Below are 27,704 nucleotides of genomic sequence, written 5' to 3' on the forward strand. Positions count from 1 at the left end.
GATATTGTTGAGGAAGAGCTTCTCATAATCAGTTTATAAAATGGTATTGTTGAGGATAAGCTTCTCATAATCAGTTTATAAAATGATATTGTTGAGGATAAGCTTCTCATAATCAGTTTATAAAATGATATTGTTGAGGATACGCTTCTCATAATCAGTTTATAAAATGATATTGTTGAGGATAAGCTTCTCATAATCAGTTTATAAAATGGTATTGTTGAGGAAGAGCTTCTCATAATCAGTTTATAAAATGATATTGTTGAGGATAAGCTTCTCATAATCAGTTTATAAAATGGTATTGTTGAGGATAAGCTTCTCATAATCAGTTTATAAAATGGTATTGTTGAGGATAAGCTTCTCATAATCAGTTTATAAAATGATAATGTTGAGGATACGCTTCTCATAATCAGTTTATAAAATGATATTGTTGAGGATAAGCTTCTGATTAGCAGTTTATAAAATGGTATTGTTGAGGATAAGCTTCTCATAATCAGTTTATAAAATGGTATTGTTGAGGATAAGCTTCTCATAATCAGTTTATAAAATGGTATTGTTGAGGATAAGCTTCTCATAATCAGTTTATAAAATGGTATTGTTGAGGATAAGCTTCTCATAATCACTTTATAAAATGATATTGTTGAGGATAAGCTTCTCATAATCAGTTTATAAAATGGTATTGTTGAGGATAAGCTTCTCATAATCAGTTTATAAAATGGTATTGTTGAGGATAAGCTTCTCATAATCAGTTTATAAAATGGTATTGTTGAGGATACGCTTCTCATAATCAGTTTATAAAATGATATTGTTGAGGATAAGCTTCTGATTAGCAGTTTATAAAATGATATTGTTGAGGATAAGCTTCTCATAATCAGTTTATAAAATGATATTGTTGAGGATACGCTTCTCATAATCAGTTTATAAAATGATATTGTTGAGGAAGAGCTTCTCATAATCAGTTTATAAAATGGTATTGTTGAGGATAAGCTTCTCATAATCAGTTTATAAAATGATATTGTTGAGGATACGCTTCTCATAATCAGTTTATAAAATGATATTGTTGAGGATACGCTTCTCATAATCAGTTTATAAAATGATATTGTTGAGGAAGAGCTTCTCATAATCAGTTTATAAAATGATATTGTTGAGGATAAGCTTCTCATAATCAGTTTATAAAATGGTATTGTTGAGGATACGCTTCTCATAATCAGTTTATAAAATGATATTGTTGAGGATACGCTTCTCATAATCAGTTTATAAAATGATATTGTTGAGGATACGCTTCTCATAATCAGTTTATAAAATGGTATTGTTGAGGATAAGCTTCTCATAATCAGTTTATAAAATGGTATTGTTGAGGATACGCTTCTCATAATCAGTTTATAAAATGGTATTGTTGAGGATACGCTTCTCATAATCAGTTTATAAAATGGTATTGTTGAGGATAAGCTTCTCATAATCAGTTTATAAAATGATATTGTTGAGGATAAGCTTCTCATAATCAGTTTATAAAATGATAATGTTGAGGATACGCTTCTCATAATCAGTTTATAAAATGATATTGTTGAGGAATAAAAGTTTATTCCATGTATCAAGGCTATTCGTTCCCCTGGTTCGTTTAAGTTAAAACAGATGTACATTTATTTGGTTTTCGAATGTCAAAGAACATATTGCTTTTAACTATGTTTGTTATTGTTTCAGGAGCAAGATGAACTATATCAGGAATCCAAAACTTGTAAGAATTTATATTAGATCTTCAGATTTTGTTTATATTTTTTACAAAACTTCGAGAACTTTTTAATTCCTGAGAAAATAAAAAGTAGGATTCATAATATTACCCTCATTGGTAACAGTTAATGAAACTTTGACCTTATTTTTTAATAAGACAATGCTATATTTAATTTATTTAATAATGTGGCAGCTCAGAGGGATATATGCTGAATGTAGAGTAGCGTATATTTAACAGTTATTAATATTATTATTTTAATTGTGGGTGTGGATTAAATTGAATGTTGAAATGAAATAAAATGGTTGAACTTTAATAATAAATGTGACGACGATTACCCTAAAAGCTTAATAGTTTTAAATAGTTAATGAACAGGATATATTAACTGAATGTATTTATTTTTATCCATCAAAAATACGTTTTTATAATTACGGTTGTCAAAGTCATTGTATTAAATTAACCAATGCAGTATCAAATTACATTTTCCTGTTTGTTCAGATATGGACCAATTGGGTCAAACACAGCAGTTGGAGTCCAGGAAAAGTGTACAACCGCCGGAAAACAAGATGCAAATATATGGAACTGTGTCCCAGGATACGAAAACCTACCGTACCGTTAGAAAACAACAATCCCAGGAACATGTAGAAGAACCATCACTGCCCATTTCTACATCAGGGCAGGCCTCTCATCAAGAAAAATCGCTGCAGTCTACGAGTCACATTAGGACCCAACAATCGTCACTACCTTGGGCTCCCGTTTCTCCAGCATCTCAACCCAATAATCAGGACAACTCGCAACAGCCATTATTATCCTCTACTACCGATCCTGTGACAGTAATGTCAATCAGTCAAGTCAAAATACATCAACCTCAGGTTTCTTCTCACAAAGACATTTTTGGATATCCTTCAGAATACTCAGACTTAGGCGACGTTAAGAGTATTCAATACATCAATTACGACGATAGTCATGTTACTAGAACAGAAAGTGATGAAAAACGTCCGTCCTCAGAAGCGACATCTTTCTCTGAGAACGGCTCTCAACAACAAAGGGAACAGCAGCAACAGTTGAGTTTTTCTAAAAAAATTAGTAAAGACCAGCAACAACAACAGCAACAAACAACTTCTTACGAGCCATCTAAATCAAAGACTATCGACTTACAGAGTCAAAAGAAACCGAAACAACGGTCTGACAGTCAAGAGTGGTCTCCAGTGATAGATCTTTCTCCAATTGTTGATGTTTCTCCTTCTGTGGAAGCAGCAGAACAGAAACTAATAGGGACGTTCCAAGACATAAGTAAACAAGAGGAACTTATTCCTCAGATGTCTATGCCGAGAGTAACAAGTGGTACCATACCAGAAATGCTAGCAAATTATCAGAAGTCTTTAGAGCAAGCACTAGAAGAGCATCAACAAACTTTCTCCTCAGAGGGAGCTCAAAAGATGTTTCCAGAAGCCGTCAGAGTTGATAAAGACGTTTCTTTAACAACTGTAAACCAGGGTTCAGTTTCTCGAATCACTGAGAAGATAAGACCAATACCCAAGGAGCACTCAGCTCCTACTTCTGTTGCTCAGATTGTTACTACCCAAGCTCAGAGCCCAAAGACAGCTAGCAGTCGTCGAATACACAGAAGACTGCCGCAGCCCACTCTTGAACAAATGCAAGAAGCTATAGCTTTAGCGGCTCAAACTCCAAAGTTTAAGTCACCACAACATCGAGGTCAAACGATGCCAGTTTATGATTCCCAACCCCCCCCAAAGAACAGGGGAGTATTGGTGAAGTACCCAGTGGACGAAACGTTTCACCAGTGATTTCGAGAAAAGGTGTAACGGATAAAAGTCAAACTCTTCAACAGCAACATAAACCTCTACTACAGTCAGAATTTGAGCAAAGAAATCAAATGATAAAAGTTGTGACAGGTGATGCGAAAAAAGGTTGTCCTTCGAGCTCCAACATCCAGTATTAATGTTGCTGCCACAACGCAGTCCTTTGCTATACAGCCTACCGCTGTAACCCGTAGCATGTTGCCATCTGAAGCTGGAAACCATCTTCAGTCACCTGCAATCTTGTCCTATGGAAGCAGCACGCAGACAACTTCTGCTGTTTCTTCGCAGTTTGGTATGATGTACAATAACAGTCACACCTTCATGATACGTTCTCCTTTCTTTGATAGCCGAAAGTACGTTCCTGAGTTGAAGCAAGAATTATTTGTAGCAAAGGGAACACAGAACGTAAACTTTGGATACATCAGATCATCTTCAGTCCCTGACTCTGTCAGTAAGATCGGGACTTACACACAAGGTCAAAGAGATAAGGTATTTACCGCTCATAACAGTAGTTTACATATTTTTTGTCTTAAATTATATTTATTTTGTTTTTTCAACATTCAGTAATTATTGGATCATGCTATATCAACTTGTTATACATGTACACTAATATCATAACATAAATAGTGGTCAAAATTGGAGTAGATTGGAGAAGCACCTATAGTTAGTGTATCGGACTAAAGGTCTACAGTTTGTGTCATTTTACCTCCACAAAAAAAAAAAAGACCATAAATGCGTTATAAGAGTGAAGGACAAATCCTACTATTCGATTAGAGTAGCCTAAAAGTTGATTAACTGCCTTCCATCTAGTCTAACCCCGGCACAGGACTTATATTGCTAGAAACAGGGTTTCTATACCCGTGGTGGGCAGACTACAGACAGACTTTTGTGTAACTTTGTGCATAATAAAAAAAATTAACAAAACAAACCATCTTGTCAAAATTAGTACGGTAATAGCGGATAACATTTGTGAAGCTTTGCAAAAATATCTGAAACAAACCAAAAAACACATCTTTCTTCTCTTTCTTGACGAATTAATTTGAAAGCAACAAAAACATTGAAAGCAAGGTCATTGTTTAAAGTCAAACTGACCTGCAGAGTGGACAAAAATGTGAAAAGTCTTTACGCTTAAACTGTTGTGTTCAGTGGGCAATTAATCCCTCGTTCGCTTTTTTGTGTGCTTGTGTGCGTTAAACCTAAATTCTGTATATTATTTCAATATACAAGTAATCTGATGTCTTACATGTTGAAGCAAACTTCGTACAAATTTGTTAATAAATGTAATCGAATAAGGCTTATTAAGCTGAAAGAACTTTTGTAAAGATTAAATTATATCTATTAGTTGGTATTTTTAACCAGAATGAAACCTCACGAGCCATAAGGCCTAAAGGACCGGGACATAGCAAAGGCATCAATACTCAAACATAACCGTTTCTAATTCAGAGGGAAAAAAAAATCATTGAGAAATTAATGCCGACATAAACGGCTATCCTTAACCAAAATGTGTAACTGATTGTCACTTTTATAACTTCCCTATTGCTGAAAGTAGTTTAACTTACTCAGTAGCATTTTGATGACTCAAACTTCGACTTTCTTATCCGCTGGTGATCTGCTGACCACTAGCTCAATGGTTCCTAAAATTTTTTATTCTATGTACTGGCAAAATGTTTCCAGACCTTTTAGCGAATATAGGGTTTAGATCTGTAAATCATGTTAACCATACATTGACTAAGGATGGCTGCTCCTATGGGCTAAAAATGTCGCAGGTTTAATTGCGAAAAATAAAATGTTTTCACTGTATATCTGATCACGATATTTCCATATTATTAATGTTTCAGTCGAGTGAAACTAGCTTTTTTCCTTTAGGCTGGAGATTCATCTGACACACAAAGTGAAACAGGAAGTTCGACATCAGCCAAACTTCGACGACAACTTCCACATCCACCACCAAATCAAGAAGTGTCTTCCATCGCAAAAGTCCGTCATCGGAAGGATCGGAGAAGAAACTTATCTGTTGGTAGCAGTCCACTTATGATTCAAGAAAGACCTCAACTTAAAACGTTATCCGGTCGACCGTCATCTGTAGAAGAACGTATACCGAAAACATTGGATTATAACATCACGAGAACAGGTACTCCTGCCTACCTTCCAACACACACAGAAGCCTACATCAACCAACTGTCTGATCCAGTATCTGGATATTACTTACCAAAGACAACTGCTTCCTACTTTCCTTGCTCGACGATGACAACAGATACGCCGACTGCAACCAAAACACCAACTCAACAGTTGAGCCAGCCATCCGATCTCGATGTGTCTCAAGCATCTGTTCCTTCATACATGTACAACTTAAAACAGCAACTACGTGAGGAACTAAAGACGGTGACAGAAGAAAGAAGAAGGCTTGCAGATCTGAAAGAAAAGAGCCAGGAACTAGGATTGCGTCATAAAAGTGAAACCGATATTGCGTCTCTGTTAGTAACGCCCTCCAATCTGGGCGAAACGTATGGAAGTAACATCATTCGTTCAGGCGCAGTGAGAACAATTTCTACATCTGCCCAGACATCCCCTCAGGATAGAGATAAAACCGTATTTCTTCAGAACCCCCCAGAATACGTTATGGAAATGAAAGATATGTTTAATACTAAGGAATATCTAGATTCTTCTGATAACTTATCACGTTATACATCGTTTCGTGACGAGATTCCAGTTATGGTACACTCTAAGACATTTGAGTCTTCTCGTGGGCGGGATTTACCAGATGATGGATCTGGCCCATCCTGGTACACAGAAACATTAGACAGAGGCTTAATTAGCCATCATCTCCAACGAAGCGGTTACTGGCAAGACAGCCCGATAGAAGACGTTAGAGACCTGACTTCTTTTCGCCTGAGAGAAATTGGTTATTTTGATAACATCAGAGATCAAAGAACTCTATTTAGCAACCATAAAAGAGGACGAATAAGGTAAGTTTGAAAAATAGTAAAAATAGAGCTTTAATTGAAATTCATAGGTTAATAGTCTGTAGGGGAAAAAAGTGGAATATTTAATTTCAGAAATAAACAAAAGCCAAAAAATATTTTAAACCATTTATAAACCAAATCTGACTTGTTTCGCAGCTGTTTCTGTGGCCTTTTTCTGTACGTAGCCTTAACAATTGTATTATATATATAAAACACAACCTCTGCAATATTAGTTCTGTATCTACAGTCCGACTGCCCTTCAACAGTGGTTCAGTGTTTAAATCTGAAGGCTTATAACGCTAAAAGCCACATTTCGAACACCGTGATAAAAGCAGCACAGATACACTCTTGTGTAGGTTTACACTTAACAAGGAAAAAAAATCTAATTATTGCACATACGTAGCTATAGTTACAGACATACTTCTCAGGTAGACAGGTGAGGCTGTACATCGATTGATAACTGGTTGACACGTAAACGTTCTACTGTTGCGGTCCTTCTGTGGACAGGTACGACTGTTTATTGACAGTTGACTATCACATGATATCTGTAATTTTCTAGTAGATAAGTTCCCAACTAGCACAGTGCTATGTTGTGGACTTATACTACTAGAAACCGAGTTTTGATACCCGTGGCAGGCAGACCACAAATAGCCCTTTGTGTAGCTTTGTACTTAGTAACAAACAAGTAAAGTGGACAAGGTCCACTGTATGTCGATAATTTGTTAGCACGCACACAATATTTGTAAAATTGTGTTTGTAACAGAAATGAATCTTTTTTTTAAAATCCTGAAATATCAAACTTTAATGCAGAGTTCAGAAAATAATGAATTTGCTCTCACATCACTTATAAATACGCTTCCGTTGTGAAAAAAACTATTCACGAATTATTAGCTGTTGTTTGCAAAAAGAGAACATGGTTCCTATCATTTTACTTACCAGATCTAACTCTCCAACGAAACAAAAACGATGCCAAATCTGTCTCGCAGAATAGACTTAAGTCAGTAACTCGTATTAACCGAAGTCTTTCCTAATGACTTTTGTTTTGCTTTTACTTACTTTCTTCTGTGGTTTTTCATTCGAACGAACAATTAAATTCGATTTCTCAGTACCGTTATCACCACAGAGCACAGATGTAAGGATACCTAACAGTAGGAGGCAACCCGTGAACATAACAACCGTCCTTTGTGTTAAATGTACCGACACTCATACCACAAAACAGTTTAACGGCTTCTCAGAAAGTAGAACGTGTTTTTCGATATGTTGTTTCTATGATCTATTGATATGTTGTTTCTATGATCTATCGATATGTTGTTTATATGATCTATTGATATGTTGTTTATATGATCTATCCATATGTTGTTTCTATGATCTATTGATATGTTGTTTATATGATCTATCCATATGTTGTTTCTATGATCTATTGATATGTTGTTTATATGATCTATCCATATGTTGTTTCTATGATATATCGATATGTTGTTTATATGATCTATCCATATGTTGTTTCTATGATCTATTGATATGTTGTTTATATGATCTATCCATATGTTGTTTCTATGATCTATTGATATGTTGTTTCTATGATCTATCCATATGTTGTTTCTATGATCTATCGATATGTTGTTTATATGATCTATCCATATGTTGTTTCTATGATCTATTGATATGTTGTTTCTATGATCTATCCATATGTTGTTTCTATGATCTATTGATATGTTGTTTCTATGATCTATCCATATGTTGTTTCTATGATCTATCCATATGTTGTTTCTATGATCTATTGATATGTTGTTTATATGATCCATTGATATGTTGTTTCTATGATCTATCGATATGTTGTTTCTATGATCTATCGATATGTTGTTTATATGATCTATCCATATGTTGTTTCTATGATCTATCCATATGTTGTTTATATGATCTATCCATATGTTGTTTCTATGATCTATCGATATGTTGTTTATATGATCCATCGATAGTTGTTTATATGATCTATCCATATGTTGTTTCTATGATCTATTGATATGTTGTTTCTATGATCTATCCATATGTTGTTTCTATGATCTATCGATATGTTGTTTCTATGATCTATTGATATGTTGTTTATATGATCTATTGATATGTTGTTTCTATGATCTATCGATATGTTGTTTATATGATCTATCCATATGTTGTTTCTATGATCTATCCATATGTTGTTTATATGATCTATCCATATGTTGTTTCTATGATCTATCGATATGTTGTTTCTATGATCTATCCATATTTTGTTTCTATGATCTATCGATATGTTGTATATATGATCTATCCACATGTTGTTTCTATGATCTATCCACATGTTGTTTCTATGATCTATCGATATGTTGTTTCTATGATCTATCGATATGTTGTATCTATGATCTATCCACATGTTGTTTATATGATCTATCGATATGTTGTTTCTATGATCTATCGATATGTTGTTTCTATGATCTATCCGTATGTTGTTTCTATGATCTATCCGTATGTTGTTTATATGATCTATCCATATGTTGTTTCTATGATCTATCCACATGTTGTTTCTATGATCTATCGATATGTTGTTTCTATGATCTATCCACATGTTGTTTCTATGATCTATCCACATGTTGTTTCTATGATCTATCGATATGTTGTTTCTATGATCTATCCACATGTTGTTTCTATGATCTATCGATATGTTGTATATATGATCTATCCACATGTTGTTTCTATGATCTATCCACATGTTGTTTCTATGATCTATCGATATGTTGTTTCTATGATCTATCGATATGTTGTTTCTATGATCTATCCGTATGTTGTTTCTATGATCTATCGATATGTTGTATATATGATCTATCCACATGTTGTTTCTATGATCTATCCACATGTTGTTTATATGATCTATCCATATGTTGTTTCTATGATCTATCGATATGTTGTATCTATGATCTATCCACATGTTGTTTCTATGATCTATCGATATGTTGTTTCTATGATCTATCGATATGTTGTTTCTATGATCTATCCGTATGTTGTTTCTATGATCTATCCGTATGTTGTTTATATGATCTATCCATATGTTGTTTCTATGATCTATCCACATGTTGTTTCTATGATCTATCGATATGTTGTTTCTATGATCTATCCACATGTTGTTTCTATGATCTATCCACATGTTGTTTCTATGATCTATCGATATGTTGTTTCTATGATCTATCCACATGTTGTTTCTATGATCTATCGATATGTTGTTTCTATGATCTATCCACATGTTGTTTCTATGATCTATCCACATGTTGTTTCTATGATCTATCGAAATGTTGTTTCTATGATCTATCCACATGTTGTTTCTATGATCTATCGATATGTTGTATATATGATCTATCCACATGTTGTTTCTATGATCTATCCACATGTTGTTTCTATGATCTATCGATATGTTGTTTCTATGATCTATCCACATATTGTTTCTATGATCTATCCACATGTTGTTTCTATGATCTATCGATATGTTGTTTCTATGATCTATCGATATGTTGTTTCTATGATCTATCCGTATGTTGTTTATATGATCTATCCATATGTTGTTTCTATGATCTATCCACATGTTGTTTCTATGATCTATCGATATGTTGTTTCTATGATCTATTGATATGTTGTTTCTATGATCTATCGATATGTTGTTTATATGATCTATCCATATGTTGTTTCTATGATCTATCGATATGTTGTTTATATGATCTATCCATATGTTGTTTCTATGATCTATCGATATGTTGTTTCTATGATCTATCGATATGTTGTTTCTATGATCTATTGATATGTTGTTTCTATGATCTATCGATATGTTGTTTCTATGATCTATCGATATGTTGTTTATATGATCTATCCATATGTTGTTTCTATGATCTATCGATATGTTGTTTATATGATCTATCCATATGTTGTTTCTATGATCTATCGATATGTTGTTTCTATGATCTATCGATATGTTGTTTCTATGATCTATTGATATGTTGTTTCTATGATCTATCCATATGTTGTTTCTATGATCTATCGATATGTTGTTTCTATGATCTATCGATATGTTGTTTCTATGATTTATCCGTATGTTGTTTCTATGATCTATCCGTATGTTGTTTATATGATCTATCCATATGTTGTTTCTATGATCTATCCACATGTTGTTTCTATGATCTATCGATATGTTGTTTCTATGATCTATTGATATGTTGTTTCTATGATCTATTGATATGTTGTTTATATGATCTATCCATATGTTGTTTCTATGATCTATTGATATGTTGTTTCTATGATCTATCCATATGTTGTTTCTATGATCTATTGATATGTTGTTTCTATGATCTATCCATATGTTGTTTATATGATCTATCCATATGTTGTTTCTATGATCTATCCATATGTTGTTTATATGATCTATCCATATGTTGTTTCTATGATCTATCGATATGTTGTTTCTATGATCTATCGATATGTTGTTTCTATGATCTATTGATATGTTGTTTCTATGATCTATCCATATGTTGTTTCTATGATCTATCCATATGTTGTTTCTATGATCTATCAATATGTTGTTTCTATGATCTATCCATATTTTGTTTCTATGATCTATCGATATGTTGTATCTATGATCTATCCACATGTTGTTTCTATGATCTATCGATATGTTGTTTCTATGATCTATCGATATGTTGTATCTATGATCTATCCACATGTTGTTTCTATGATCTATCCACATGTTGTTTCTATGATCTATCGATATGTTGTTTCTATGATCTATCGATATGTTGTTTATATGATCTATCCATATGTTTGTTCTTGTCATTAACTGTGTTAAAATTGATTGTTAAACCTCGAATATCGTAATGGTTATGGTAGTGATTCTTTTCTTTCTGATTTCCTTCTCCGTACTAGTGGTAGGCATACAAGGTACAGTACGGGTCTCGGAGAATCCTTCTTGGATACAGGTACCGACTGGGATTCGCAAGAGCTGATGAGAGGATACCAGTCCTTCTTGGATGAGAGGCGTAAGAGAAGAGAACCAATTGTTCGAAAACCCAGGTCGTGGCACCCTTCTCCTTACGGCTCAGAAGATGAAGATGATTTACTGACCCGGGATGAAATTACTAAAATTAAAGGTCAAACAGGAAGAGGAAATGCTCACACAGAAGATACCGGCAGGTTGCGCAAAGAACTGAGAAAACTCGCACGTAAAAGAGAGTCTTATGAGCAGATTGGTGAGATATTGTACGAATATTTTGTGTTTAATCATACGTTGTTGGCTAGGCATGGCCAGGTGGTTAAGGCACTCGACTCGTAATCTGAGGGTCGCGGGTTCGAATCTCCGTCACACCGAACATGCTCACCCTTTCAGCCGTCGGGGTGTTATAATGTGACGGTCAATTCCACTATTCGTTGGTGAAAGAGTAACCCGAGAGTTGGCAGTGGGTGGCAATGACTGCTTTCTTTCGTTCTAGTCTTACACTGCTAAATTAGGGACGGCTAGCACCGATAGTCCTCGTGCAGCTTTGTTAGAACTCCAAAACAAACAAATCAAATATTCTCGCCCTTTCAGCTGTTAGGGCGTTATAATGTGACGATCAATTATTGGTAAAAGAGTAGTCCAAGAATTAGCAGTGGTCGGTGATGGCTATCTGCCTTCCCTCTGGTCTTACACTGCTAAATTAGGGAAGGCTAGCACAGATAGCCCTCGAGTAGCTTTGTGCGAAATTCAAAAAACCAACAAACCAACTCTCTAGTCTTACACTGCTAAGTTACGGGCGGCTAGCGCAGATAGCCTTCGTATAGCTTTACGCGAAATTCAAAACAAACCAAGCTAAATCATACGTTACTTGTATGCACAGTAACTTACTTAATTACACTTTTCAACTTCATGTTACTATTTATACATCTTTATAGAGTCCTATGTCCATAATGTAAATTATTCGTTCCAGGCTATCGTAGTGAAGTCGGAGCTAGAGATTACTATCTCACCTCGCATCAAGGAGAAATGTTGATGTCTCCTAGACGAAGACTGAGGGATGCACAAGGTAGATTAGGATTTCCTCCGTCGAGTACTTTTCATTCGTATGACATGCTCTATCGTGGAGGACCGTCGTCTTGGACGAAATATGATATGGGGGCTTCAGGATCAGTAAGTTATAGCCATGTTGCGGTCCCAACTAGCTACTCAACTCCATCTCTCTCCAGGTACATGTAAATTAATTATGTATAATTACATTATCCAGTTATACTCAAACTCCCTTTATCTCCAGGTTTATCAAAATTAATTATGTATAATCACATTATCCAGTTATACTTAAACTCCCTTTATCTCCAAGTTCAGGAAAATTAATTATGTATAATTACATTATCCAGTTATACTCAACACCCTTTATCTCCAGGTTCATCAAAATTAATTATGTATAATTACATTATCCAGTTATACTCAACACCCTTTATCTCCAGGTTCATCAAAATTAATTACGTATAATCACATTATCCAGTTATACTCAACACCCTTTATCTCCAGGTTCATCAAAATTAATTATGTATAATTACATTATCCAGTTATACTCAACATTCTTTATCTCCAGGTTCATCAAAATTAATTATGTATAATCACATTATCCAGTTATACTTAAACTCCCTTTATCTCCAAGTTCAGGAAAATTAATTATGTATAATTACATTATCCAGTTATACTCAACACCCTTTATCTCCAGGTTCATCAAAATTAATTATGTATAATTACATTATCCAGTTATACTCAACACCCTTTATCTCCAGGTTCATCAAAATTAATTACGTATAATCACATTATCCAGTTATACTCAACACCCTTTATCTCCAGGTTCATCAAAATTAATTATGTATAATTACATTATCCAGTTATACTCAACATTCTTTATCTCCAGGTTCATCAAAATTAATTATGTATAATTACATTATCCAGTTATACTCAACATTCTTTATCTCCAGGTTCATCAAAATTAATTATGTATAATTACATTATCCAGTTATACTCAACACCCTTTATCTCCAGGTTCATCAAAATTAATTATGTATAATTACATTATCCAGTTATACTCAACATTCTTTATCTCCAGGTTCATCAAAATTAATTATGTATAATTACATTATCCAGTTATACTCAACATTCTTTATCTCCAGGTTCATCAAAATTAATTATGTATAATTACATTATCCAGTTATACTCAACACCCTTTATCTCCAGGTTCATCAAAATTAATTATGTATAATTACATTATCCAGTTATACTCAACATTCTTTATCTCCAGGTTCATGAAAATAATCTTTTAATACTAAATCCCTTTTTCTTCATACACAACTGTAATCATAGGTTTTTACTATCGAACAGTAGAAGTGTGATTGTATGTTGATTATATAATACTGTGATGTGCTTGTCTTATCGAACATTATAAAAGCCAGTGTGTATTACGTCACGCTTGATGTCTCGAAATAGGTATGTGTTTTCTTACTGCCAAGCCACATCGGGCTATCTGCTGAGCCCACCGAGGGGAATCGAACCCTTGATTTTAGTGTTGTAAATCCGTAGACTTACTGCTATACTAGCGGTGGTTTCGAAATAGGAGGATCCATGAAAGCCAAAATGTATTTATTCAGACAGAATAATTCGATTACTCTTCCCTTACTATTTTAATGACGGGGGTGCAAGAGGGGTGTAGGGGAAGGGGTTGAAAATATCGATTCACTTTTAATTATAAATAATTTTCGAATATAGCTATTTAATGTTATATCATTATTTTCTAATTAAAAACCTCTTTGTTGAAAGAAAACTCTAATTTAAAAATTAGGCCCGGCATGGCCAAGCGTGTTAAGGCGTGCGATTCGTAATCTGAGGGTCGCGGGTTCGCATTCCCGTCGCGCCAAATATGCTCGCCTTTTCAGCCGTGAGGGCGTTATAATGTGACGGTCAATCTCACTATTCATTGCTAAAAGAGTAGCCCGAGAGTTGGCGGTGGGTGGTGATGACTAGCTGCCTTCCCTCTAGTCTTACACTACTAAATTAGGGACGGCTAGCACAGATAGCCCTCGAGTAGCTTTTTGCAAATTTCAAAAACAAACTTTAAAAATCAACAAATATTTTTCAGTTTTTTTGTCTATACACTTTATTAAAAGGTGTTAATACAACTGTTTTTTACCAATATATATTATATAAATATGCCACGAATTTATTTTATGAATGACCTTAATTTGTTTCCTTAATTTTGATTGGATGTCAAAACATTTTACCGACGTTTGACTACCTAGACTACAATTTTTGTCTCTTTGTTTGTCTAGCTAGATTTCGCAAAATTTATTTTTTTCAGTTAGCCCCGAAACATGACTAGGGGGTAGTAGTACTTGCCCTGTAAATTTTGAAGGGCTATACGCTAGTAGTATTGTATAACTAGTAGACAAATGTGGCTGTATGTTAATTACATATAACTACTCAGCTCGTTTCTTCTATTTCAAATATATGTATTCCATAGTTATACAGGATTGAGAGTGCGAATTTTAATACATGTAACAGTTGCAGTGGTGAACCAAAATGTATAACAACTACTTCCTTGTTTTGGGATGTATATGTAACAGTTCTTTCCGACGCAAAATATTCATAAGCTCAAGTCATAAAGATTTGTTGAAACCTGATATTTAATGTTACAAATCGGGAATATCCTTTACACTTAATGGCATTGAAAAAAAAAAAACCGAGTGGCACTGCAGGATGTCTGTGGACTTACAACGCAAGAGACCTAGTTTCGATACCAGTGGTGAGCAGAGCATTGCGTATCTGTGCTTAATTTCAAATAAACAAATAGACATTGAAAAATTAAAGAAATGTGGATCAACTTGAGATATCAAGACCATCCAGGAAGTGACATGAAATAAGTCGTACATAGAAAAGCAAAATGAGCGTTTTGTAAAAGTTATAAATCGAAGAACGCAAAAATCAGTGGCAAAAGCTACAAACGAGGCACAGGAAACAGTACACAACAAAATAAAAAAGAATTTTCATTTGAAAAAGCAACACGACGTACCAGTTCAGTTTTCGTAAACCTCAAACAGGTAAAGAATGGCACGAAGTATTTATTCTGTTTCATATAAAGACATGCCGGTCATGCAGCCAGATGTAACGCCTGTGCATTTCTGGAGATTTAACTTCTGAATTTGGAAAACTGTCATTCTCGTACATTAAATGTATTATGGAAAGACCAGGGAGGAGTGGGGTACTTTGAACATGAGAGCTTTATGACGAAGCCATCTGTAATGGTGTTTACACTGCGGAGTTATTTTCAAGAAGGGTGATCGTGAAAGAGATCAGGACCGCATGTGGTGATACGAACTGTCACGATGTAGTGACATTCGAAAATCGTTTTAATATAACGTACTTGACCCTTGTATAAACACTGCGGAATTTTTATTTTTGCATAACTCGCAAGTAGAATTAAACCCGGGGTAGTGTACTAAATGATCTAAAGAGCTGGGATTAAACCCGGGGTAGTGTACTAAATGATCAAAAGAGCTGGGATTAAACCCGGGATAGTGTACTAAATAATCTAAAGAGCTGGGAGAAAACCCGGGGTAGTGTACTAAATGATCTAAAGAGATAGGATTAAGACCCGGGGTAGTGTACTAAATGGGCTAAAGAAGTAGGATTAAACCCGGGGTAGTGTACTAAGTGATCTAAAGAGCTGGGATTAAACCAGTGGTAGTGTACTAAATGGGCTAAAGAAGTAGGATTAAACCAAGAGTAGTGTACCAAATGATCTAAAGAGCTGGGATTAAACCAGTGGTAGTGTACTAAATGGGCTAAAGAAGTAGGATTAAACCCGGGGTAGTGTACTAAGTGATCTAAAGATCTGGGATTAAACCCGAGGTAGTGTACGAAATGGGCTAAAGAAGTGGGATTAAAGCCGGGGTAGTGTACTAAATGGCTAAAGAAGTAGGATTAAACCCAGGGTAGTGTACTAAGTGATCTAAAGAGCTGGGATTAAATCAGTGGTAGTTTACCAAATGATCTAAAGAGCTGTGATTAAACCCGGGGTAGTGTACTAAATGGGCTAAAGAAGTAGGATTAAACCATGGTAGTGTACTAAGTGATCTAAAGAGCTGGGATTAAACCAGTGGTAGTGTACTAAGTGATCTAAAGAGCTGGGATTAAACCCGGGGTAGTTTACCAAATGATCTAAAGAGCTGGGATTAAACCAGTGGTAGTGTACTAAGTGATCTAAAGAGCTGGGATTAAACCCGGGGTAGTGTATTAAATGGGCTAAAGAAGTGGGATTAAACCATGGTAGTGTACTAAATGGGCTAAAGAAGTAGGATTAAACCATGGTAGTGTACTAAATGGGCTAAAGAAGTAGGATTAAACCTGGGGTAGTTTACTAAGTGATCTAAAGAGCTGGGATTAAACCAGTGGTAGTGTACTAAATGGGCTAAAGAAGTGGGATTAAACCCGGGGTAGTGTACTAAGTGATCTAAAGAGCTGGGATTAAACCAGTGGTAGTGTACTAAATGGGCTAAAGAAGTAGTATTAAACCCGGGGTAGTGTACTAAGTGATCTAAAGAGCTGGGATTAAACCAGTGGTAGTGTACTAAATGGGCTAAAGAAGTAGGATTAAACCAAGAGTAGTGTACCAAATGATCTAAAGAGCTGGGATTAAACCCAGGGTAGTGTACTAAGTGATCTAAAGAGCTGGGATTAAACCAGTGGTAGTGTACTAAATGGGCTAAAGAAGTGGGATTAAACCCGGGGTAATGTACTAAGTGATCTAAAGAGCTGGGATTAAACCCAAGGTAGTGTACTAAATGGGCTAAAGAAGTGGGATTAAACCCGGGGTAGTGTACTAAGTGATCTAAAGAGCTGGGATTAAACCAGTGGTAGTGTACTAAATGGGCTAAAGAAGTAGGATTAAACCCGGGGTAGTTTACTAAGCGATCTAAAGAGCTGGGATTAAACCAGTGGTAGTGTACTAAATGGACTAAAGAAGTAGGATTTAACCCTCCGTAGTTTACCAAATGGGCTAAATAGGTGGGATTAAGCCCGGGGTAGTCTACCAAATGATCTAAATAGGTGGGATTAAAGCCAGGGTAGTGTACTAAATGGGCTAAAGAAGTAGGATTAAACCCGGGGTAGTGTACTAAGTGATCTAAAGAGCTGGGATTAAACCAGTGGTAGTGTACTAAATGGGCTAAAGAAGTAGGATTAAACCAAGAGTAGTGTACCAAATGATCTAAAGAGCTGGGATTAAACCCAGGGTAGTGTACTAAGTGATCTAAAGAGATGGGATTAAACCAGTGGTAATGTACTAAATGGGCTAAAGAAGTAGGATTAAACCCGGGGTAGTGTACTAAGTGATCTAAAGAGCTGGGATTAAACCCGAGATAGTGTACTAAATGGGCTAAAGAAGTGGGATTAAAGCCGGGGTAATCTACCAAATGAGATAAAGAGGTGGTATGAAACCAGAAGTAGTTACCCACATTAGTTAAAGAGGTGAGAAAAACCTGGAGTAGTCTGACAAGTGAGCTGAAAGAGATAATCCAGCAGTACACAAACTACTCCGTAGTTTTGTTTATATTTTATTTTGTTTGAGCTTGGTTTGTGTTCAGACGTATTTATGATTGTTTAACATGTTAAGAAATGTATAATAGTAAATCAGTTACAAACACAATCAAATTATTTCTACGATAAAAAAATGATACATTTTGATTATTTATTTGTTCCTTAATATATAAGCAAATGTTAATATGTTTTATATTTTGTGTTTGTTTAGTTTTTAACTTCAGTTTACATCTTGCACTAGACTGTTATCACTTCATTTTGCTAAAACGTTGTATGAGTATGTATTATTCGTTGGTAAAGAGTTGTTGATATTGACTGACCGTTTTAAACACAGTGTATCATTTCTAACTTAGGGTCGACCAGCGCAGATAATATTCGAGTAGCTTTGCGCAATATTCAAAACCAAGTTCTATGTACGTATTAGTTAAAATGATTTTGTAATTATCAGACATGGTTACGTCCGAAAGCCAGAAGTGCTCTGGTATGGCAGCGAACCTACAAGTCCCTCAGCCCGATTTCCTGAAAATACAGAAGAGGATAATAGTATAGCTAGAATCGCTTTAACATTTCCAACAAATGGAAATACGCCCTCCAAAATACACCGTCATAACCGCCTTCCAATTGACTCTTTTCTGGACTTTTCGCCCGCAACACCAGACTCAGAAACTCCACCAGATATGCCCGAATATACTCCAGCCATGCCAATTCTTCCCGACATGCCTTCTCGTTCTCGTAAACTCTTAGAAGATCTAGGTAGTGCTCCTATTGTTGGACCTCGCTGTAAGTATTCTTGGATATATCTAATTAATTGTAAAACTCTTAGAAGATCTAGGTAGTGCTCCTATTGTTGGACCTCGCTGTAAGTATTCTTGGATATATCTAATTAACTGTTAAACTCTTAGAACATCTAGGTAGTGCTCCGATTGTTGGTCCTCGCTGTAAGTATTCTTGGATATAACTAATTAATTGCTAAACTCTTAAAATATCTAGGTAGTGCTCCTATTGTTAGACTTCGCTGTAAGTATTCTTGGATATATCTAATTAACTGTTAAACTCTTAGAAGATCTAGGTAGTGCTCCGATTGTTGGTCCTCGCTGTAAGTATTCTTGGATATAACTAATTAATTGCTAAACTCTTAGAATATCTAGGTAGTGCTCCTATTGTTGGTCCTCGCTGTAAGTATTCTTGGATATATCTAATTAATTGCAAAACTCTTAGAAGATCTAGGTAGTGCTCCTATTGTTGGACCTCGCTGTAAGTATTCTTGGATATGTCTAATTAATTGTTAAACTCTTAGAATATCTAGGTAGTGCTCCTATTGTTGGACCTCGCTGTAAGTATTCTTGGATATATCTAATTAACTGTTAAACTCTTAGAAGATCTAGGTAGTGTTCCTATTGTTAATCCTCGCTGTAAGTATTCTTGGATATAACTAATTAATTGTTAAACTCTTAGAATATCTAGGTAGTGTTCCTATTGTTGGTCCTCGCTGTAAGTATTCTTGGATATAACTAATTAATTGTTAAACTCTTAGAATATCTAGGTAGTGCTCCTATTGTTGGACCTCGCTGTAAGTATTCTTGGATATATCTAATTAACTGTTAAACTCTTAGAAGATCTAGGTAGTGTTCCTATTGTTGGACCTCGCTGTAAGTATTCTTGGATATAACTAATTAATTGTTAAACTCTTAGAATATCTAGGTAGTGCTCCTATTGTTGGTCCTCGCTGTAAGTATTCTTGGATATATCTAATTAATTGTTAAACTCTTAGAAGATCTAGGTAGTGCTCCTATTGTTGGTCGTCGCTGTAAGTATTCTTGGATATATCTAATTTATTGTTAAAGTATTATTGGATGTACTAGTTAAGTGTTAACGTATTCTTACGTATAACTAGTTAATTGTTCACGTGATCTTAATAAACTATTTAATTCTTAAAGTATTTTTGAATATAACCAGTCAGTTGTTAAAAGTGGCGTATGTAAGTTTTCTGTCTTCTATACCCATTACAAATGTACTGTCAGAAGTAAAGCTCCAACATGGGTTAGGGTTAAAACCTCTCAGTGACAACAGCTTATAACTATTGTTATATCATACCTTGCGCTCAGAAGCTATTTATATTCACCCTTGTAGACTATCTACGGTGTTTATTATGCGGTATTTCATATCTTTGTTTTAAATGTTCTAATGTTCAGTATTGATATGTTTTTAATACAGTATGATAGACATTGGAGTCATTAAAAATATTTTGAATATCTTTCAGATTTGAAAAAAAAAGTGTTGTCTACTTATACAATAGTTGTATGGCCAGGTGATTAGAGCTCTTGACTCGCAATCTGAGGGTCGTGGGTTCGAATCTCCGTCTCAACAAATGTATTCGCCTCTTCAGCCGCGGTAACGTTATATGTGACGGTCAATCCCACTATTCGTTGGCAAAAGAGTAACTCGAGAATTGGCGGTGGGCGGTGATGTCTACCTGCATTTCCTGTAGTTTTTCACACATCAATATTTCGGTAACCTTGTAAACACGTTGAATCTGTGTTGTTAAAATATATTCACAAGAGTCAGTTGTCTACGTAAAAATAAGCTAACTTCAACAATTACTTCACAAAAATATGCTTATAATTCGAAATAAACTGAGCTGAATATGTGATTTCACATGTCATACGATGTTTCATATGACAAATGACCCCGCATGACCAGGTTGTTAGGACGTTCAACACGTCATCTGAGGGTCGCGATTTCGAATTCCCGGGCACCAAACATGCTCGACCTTTCAGGTGTTGGGACATTTATATGTAATGGTCAATCCCATTATTTCTTGGTAATCACTAGTCCGGTTCCGATATATCAATCACAACGCCAGATTTGGGCCCCATAACAAATCTTTAGTGTATTATACATACTGACGTGTGTCTGTGTGTATTCTGAGACATTATTCCTGGCCCGGCATGGCCAGGTAGGTAAAGGCGTACGACTCGTAATCCGAGGGTTGCGGGTTCGCATCCCCGTGACACCAAACATGTTTGCCCTTTCAGCCGTGGGGGCGTTATAATGTGACGGTCAACCCCACAATTCGTTGGTAAACTAGTAGCCCAAGAGTTGGCGGTGGGTGGTAATGACTAGCTGCCTTCCTTCTAGTCTTACACTGCTTAAATTAGGAATGGCTATCGCAGGTAGCCCTCGTGTAGCTTTGTGCGAAATTTATAACAAGGAAACAAACATATAACAAATATTATTATAATATGTACATCATGCATAAGATTGCTTATGATTCAGTTTCCTTTATTCAGGTGTTTAAATAAAACGTTCTGTGAAGAGCAAAAATTAGATTTGAAAAACTTACTAACATCGATTTCGTATTCGATGATTTTGTGTTCATGGCATTCATCAGAAAGAGTAATCTAGTTTCGCTGCAGTGAAGTAAAACATTAACATAGTAATAATTACACAAATAAAAAACATGTCAAACTGATTACGCGAGAAAAAAAAATGTAAGAAAGACATAAGGGACCAAATAAGTATCTACCTGTAGGAAACAATCACAAAATTATTTGTAAATGTAACACGCGAAAAGAGATGTGAAGGCAGCGTCTGTGGTAGTGATCAATACGTTGCTTTTCAGCTCACCCATCACAGAGAGAGTTTAGTCATTCTGACCGGTCCAGAGGTCATCTCAGAGAAGGGCTAACAAGAGAAGAATATCCAGAGAGCCAAGTTCAAGTAAGAACTCGAGAGAGCAAAGTTCAAGTAAGAACGTACGCAAGTTCAGTGTATGAAAATTGGTTTCACTTCTTGTGCATGAGTTGTCCTTTTTCATTCTATAGATACAGTTTACTAGATGTGGTTTTATATTATATTTGATTATTTATATATTTGTTTATTTCCATATTAATGGTCTATGTCAATGTCTTCATATTTTGCTGAATTCTAATACATATTTACGGTAGAAAAAGGCCTCATTATATCGTGTATGTATATATAGAAATACATATAAAATATATATACGTAATCGAATGACTGTTGTAAAATGTCTTATTTCACTTTTTTTTTAAAAAAAAGGTAATTATTATCTACGTTCATTTAAAGCAGAGTTTCCCAAAATGGTCGCTATCGACTCCCTGGGGCCATGAGATTTTACAAGATGTGAATAAAGACCTATGTATCGATAGGGGGTCTAAAATAACTCCTGGATTAAAGATGGCGTACGTTTAGTAGCAACAGCGAGCGAAAGTTACAGTCTTATTCGTTTGTTTCCTAATGATTATATTATGATGAATAAAGGTTGATTACACATTGAATGTTCATGAATGTGAATTTTCGCTCATAATTTATATTCCAAGAATTTAATGTGGAAGTTACATCAAAAATTAAAGCATGACTTCTGAGCTTTTAAAACAAAACTATTTTTGGTAATTTATTCGGGCTGTCACCCCGAATTTTTCTGCAGGGTTCTGTTGTTTGTTAAACGTTTTACACCAATAAAAGGTTTACGTAATTGAGCCGAAAGTTTCTACGTTAATTAAAACAAAACAAAAAACACTAAAAACTAAAACAGTAGTGGTGATGATAGTTTTGGTAAATAATTTAATACAAATATGAGAACTCACGTTAAAACTCTAGTTTTTATTACTCATTTCATTTAAATACATAAATGTCTACGAATCCATAACAAGAATTGTTTCTCTTGATGACAATAAACTTGAAATAAAAATGTATCTCATAACGGCTGGTATGGGTATTAACACTTTTACTGATAAGGAGAGAACAGCGTTTCGATCTTCCTAGGTCATCTTCAGGTTAAAAAAGAGAGAGTTTGAATGTGACCGTTCACGGACACATGTCTTAGGAACATCAGCAGAAACATAACAAACATTTGGCAAAAACTAATAACAAAATATGACATTTCAGTTAATACCAAATTTATTCAAAAACCAGGTAGAAAACGGAAGTCCATACTATGTAAAAATTACAACATAATTTATAAAATACAATACAACAACTGCCACGACTTCTATACTGGAGAAATAAGCAGAAAAATGGAAACTAGATTCAAATAACACAAACAACACCTTCACACGTTTTTGAACACTGCAACTAAAATAAACACAACATAACCATAGAAAACACCCAAATAGTAAGTAGGGAAAAAAATAAAAACAAACGCAAAATCAAAGAAGCCTTACTTATATAGCAACTAAAACCAAAATTAAACCAATATAAAGGAACATCTTTATACCTGTACTAATTGATAACCTAACATCCATCTGCAACGCCCCCTATAATCCCGTACCCGTTTATACTCTCGTCCTTAAGACATGTGTTCGCCAACGGTCACATTCAAATTCTCTCTTTCTTAACCTGAAGGTGACCTAGGAAGGTCGAAACGTTGTTCTATCCTTATTATTAAAGTGTTAATACCCATACCAGACATTCTGAGATACAAGACTTGTGTCTCTCCTATTTATGTGTCGTTGAGTACAATGTTTGAAATGCTGATACCAAACTATCTAGAATTCAGTTACTGCTTAAAATATCAGGAAAATACAGAAGTTCTGAACCGAAAAGTGAAAAACAAACATTTGGAAGTTTTCATCTCGTACGTACGAGATACTGTTTAAGTAATTACTGAAGGTAAAAATTTGATACCAAAACCTTGACAATATGGCCCAAGTAAACCTTTACGTTGTGATTCACGAAGGATCCATTTTAATATAAAGTTATCATTAAAAACGTGTAATATTCTTTTTACAGTAACACCAATGTGACTTCTAGGTGTTCGTACCGAACACCTTCAACCTTCAAATTGACGGTTCAGTAACTGTTATGAAACTGAAACGAAATTATGAAACAAACACACTAACTAATTTTTATTTATGAACAAACACGCTAACTAATTTTCATTTATGTAACAAACACGCTAACTAATTTTCATTTATGAAACAAACACGCTAACTAATTTTCATTTATGAAACAAACACACAAACTAATTTTCATTTATGTAACAAACACGCTAACTAATTTTCATTTATGAAACAAACACGCTAACTAATTTTCATTTATGAAACAAACACGCTAATTAATTTTCATTTATGAAACAAACACGCTAACTAATTTTCATTTATGAAACAAACACGCTAATTAATTTTCATTTATGAAACAAACACGCTAACTAATTTTCATTTATGAAACAAACACGCTAATTAATTTTCATTTATGAAACAAACACGCTAACTAATTTTCATTTATGAAACAAACACGCTAATTAATTTTCATTTATGAAACAAACACGCTAATTAATTTTCATTTATGTAACAAACACGCTAACTAATTTTCATTTATGTAACAAACACGCTAACTAATTTTCATTTATGTAACAAACACGCTAACTAATTTTCATTTATGAAACAAACACGCTAACTAATTTTCATTTATGAAACAAACACGCTAATTAATTTTCATTTATGAAACAAACACGCTAACTAATTTTCATTTATGAAACAAACACGCTAATTAATTTTCATTTATGAAACAAACACGCTAACTAATTTTCATTTATGAAACAAACACGCTAATTAATTTTCATTTATGAAACAAACACGCTAACTAATTTTCATTTATGAAACAAACACGCTAACTAATTTTCATTTATGAAACAAACACGCTAATTAATTTTCATTTATGAAACAAACACGCTAACTAATTTTCATTTATGAAACAAACACGCTAACTAATTTTCATTTATGAAACAAACACGTTAACTAATTTTCATTTATGTAACAAACACGCTAATTAATTTTCATTTATGAAACAAACACGCTAACTAATTTTCATTTATGAAACAAACACGCTAATTAATTTTCATTTATGAAACAAACACGCTAACTAATTTTCATTTATGAAACAAACACGCTAACTAATTTTTATTTATGTAACAAACACGCTAACTAATTTTCATTTATGAAACAAACACGCTAATTAATTTTCATTTATGAAACAAACACGCTAGCTAATTTTCATTTATGAAACAAACACGCTAATTAATTTTCATTTATGAAACAAACACGCTAACTAATTTTCATTTATGAAACAAACACGCTAACTAATTTTCATTTATGAAACAAACACGCTAACTAATTTTCATTTATGAAACAAACACGCTAACTAATTTTCATTTATGAAACAAACACATTAACTAATTTTTAGTTATGAAATAATCCTTATGGACTCACCAGCTAATTGTTATCGATAAGATAGTTTCTAAAATTAGACATATCTGTCGTACAATTTATGTATTTACTTATATCTTACGCACAAGATAACAATTTCCATTTTTTCACCTTGGGGTTCAGAACTTCATAACTTGCGTGGTGTTTAATATTTGAGATTACTCGTTTATGCGATATTAATATGTAAAATAAATAGATTATTCAATATTCAATGGTTCAGGAGAGAAGCTCACCTCGAAGGCGACACCAATACGATTTTCCAGTTAAAAGAATCCTGTTGACTCGAGATCCGAAGGATCGGTTTGTAAAGGGTAAGATAATATTTGACCAAATAAAAAGACAATAATTCAGACATTTTGTTAACAATATTGCTAAAGCTCTTCTGAGGATTACTAACCTGGACAAACGTCTGATAGACCATTCTGAAAAGACTTAAAAAATGAAATAATAACAGATATACACGTATATATAAACACAAACTCAAATAGTTAGAAACGTTTATCCGTTTACCCAGTCAAGGGTATCTAATCAATCACAGTAAATTTCAAAAATCAATTCGCCAGCCGCCAGTGTACTCCGTCCTCGAGCCAAGGTCTGGCTCACTTCACTTTCGCCGCTTTCGTCCAGTTCTCCCGTCCTTCCTCTCACTCACAAATACACCACTCCATTTTTTGAAATGTTAAAAATAAAGTAAAAATTCCACGGATATTTTAAAACATTTCTCATGTAAAGGGGACGAAGAGGAACTACAAAGTTCCTGAACACCCCAGTTGGAGAGAGAACTCTTCTGATTTCTCTCTCTCTAAACTAAACCCCTGCCACGTTAGTTTGAGTTTTGAGTTAGAAACGTACCTAACTATTGGGTGTATTTGAGAGATTGTGTTCGAAAATTATGTCAATAAAACTGTTTATTTGTATTTCACCGACAAGAACATTCAACTTCTTTCTACTTGGCACACACTATGCCTAAAACTTACTTTAACAAAGCTGTTTATTGGTGGTTCGGGTGTTCGGCTAATAATATGCGATTTGCTGGTCAAAACCCATCACCGAATGTGCTTGTTGTGGGAGGGGATTATAAATCATCACCCTTCTCGACATGATAACGGTAAATTAACGGACCTACAACGCTAAAATCCGGGGTTCGATTCCCCGAGGTGGACACAGTAGCTAGCTCAATGTAGCCTTGTTTTAAACAAACAAAAAACACGAATGAAACAAACTTACATAATTGTAAGACTTACAAATATAATTGTCCATCGTTGGGACAACGGTAAATTTAAGAACTTACAACACTAAAATACGGGGTTTGAATCCCCCGGATTAGTAGATGTAACAGATAGTCCAACATGGATTTGCTTTAACAATCAAACCAATATAATACATTATTATTACTGCATATTTTATTATTTTGAATGCAGTTTAATTAAAATAAACCTGTCTTTTTTCATTGTTTTTCTTTACAGGAAACGGATTTGGTTTAGAAATTATTGGTGGCAAAGAAATTCCTGACAATAACGGAATGACGGGAGCATATATTGCTAAAATATATCCCAGCGTCATGGTTGGTACTTTGGGAGAGGTTGCAGAAGGTAGATACAAAAAATATTCTAGAAAATGCAACATTAACATGTATGCCTACTTTTGTACGCCCCTGTGGTTAAAACATTATTCACTGTTACCTAACAAGATACTGTTGTATGGAAAGACGTAAAGCTACAAAATCGAGAACCCAAAAGTTTCGTTTTTAAATTTATAATTTTCGTTAATTATGATTGTTTTCTACTTTTCTACACATATCAAATGTGAGAAAAAGTGAAAAAGGAATGGTTTATAACATAACACTTTCATTTATTCATCAATTTAAATTTCTAATGCATCACTCGAGTAGGGGTATTTCGTATTAACTTCAATAGCTTTTGGTTTTTTTGCCTCCTTTTTCTTGTTTAGCAGTTTCAATTACTTCAACATTTTTCCAGCATTTTTCTGGAGTTTGTTATCTGTATAGCTTTAGAATAAATTCAACAAAATTTTTCCGTTCCCAGAAATTTTCCAGTTTTTTTATTTTTATTTTTAATTTAAAGATGCCGTTAAGATATTATTATTTTGTTTTGTTCTTTTTAAGATGGCGCTGTTGTCGTCAGGAAACGATTCTCAAAATATAAGTGATTTTTCTTCTTTCATTTAATTGGAAAAAGGGCACAAAAATAACAATCAGAAAGGCTTAACATTAACAAGAATGATACTAAGTGAATTGAAAGAGGTCGCCACAGGTCTTTAAATACGTTTAATATGGGAATCAAAGTCACAGCAATATAATGTTAATACTTTTGACATCAGTAAAAGAAAACAACA

At 34.3% G+C, this 27,704-nt stretch overlaps 2 protein-coding genes across 2 annotated transcripts in view; both read left to right on the plus strand.

Annotated features, from left to right (window-relative positions):
• LOC143250373 (uncharacterized) overlaps positions 1-3,542 on the plus strand; it is an 85,331-nt gene extending 81,789 nt beyond the window's left edge. Inside the window, exons 4-5 of the mRNA XM_076500818.1 lie at positions 1,699-1,732; positions 2,222-3,542. Coding sequence (XP_076356933.1) covers positions 1,699-1,732; positions 2,222-3,531 — 1,344 coding nt within the window. The 3' untranslated portion in view covers positions 3,532-3,542. The remainder of the gene's footprint in view (positions 1-1,698; positions 1,733-2,221) is intronic.
• A 97-nt stretch (positions 3,543-3,639) lies between these two features.
• Positions 3,640-27,704, plus strand: part of LOC143250374 (uncharacterized) — a 32,133-nt gene continuing 8,068 nt past the window's right edge. The window contains exons 1-8 of the mRNA XM_076500819.1: positions 3,640-4,035; positions 5,413-6,512; positions 11,448-11,770; positions 12,488-12,743; positions 18,572-18,903; positions 21,746-21,870; positions 25,570-25,660; positions 26,816-26,941. Of these exons, the coding sequence (XP_076356934.1) occupies positions 3,643-4,035; positions 5,413-6,512; positions 11,448-11,770; positions 12,488-12,743; positions 18,572-18,903; positions 21,746-21,870; positions 25,570-25,660; positions 26,816-26,941 (2,746 nt within the window). The 5' untranslated portion in view covers positions 3,640-3,642. The remainder of the gene's footprint in view (positions 4,036-5,412; positions 6,513-11,447; positions 11,771-12,487; positions 12,744-18,571; positions 18,904-21,745; positions 21,871-25,569; positions 25,661-26,815; positions 26,942-27,704) is intronic.

The sequence above is a fragment of the Tachypleus tridentatus genome, chromosome 5 (genome assembly GCF_004210375.1).
Source record: "Tachypleus tridentatus isolate NWPU-2018 chromosome 5, ASM421037v1, whole genome shotgun sequence".
NCBI classification, from domain to species: Eukaryota; Metazoa; Arthropoda; class Merostomata; order Xiphosura; family Limulidae; genus Tachypleus; species Tachypleus tridentatus.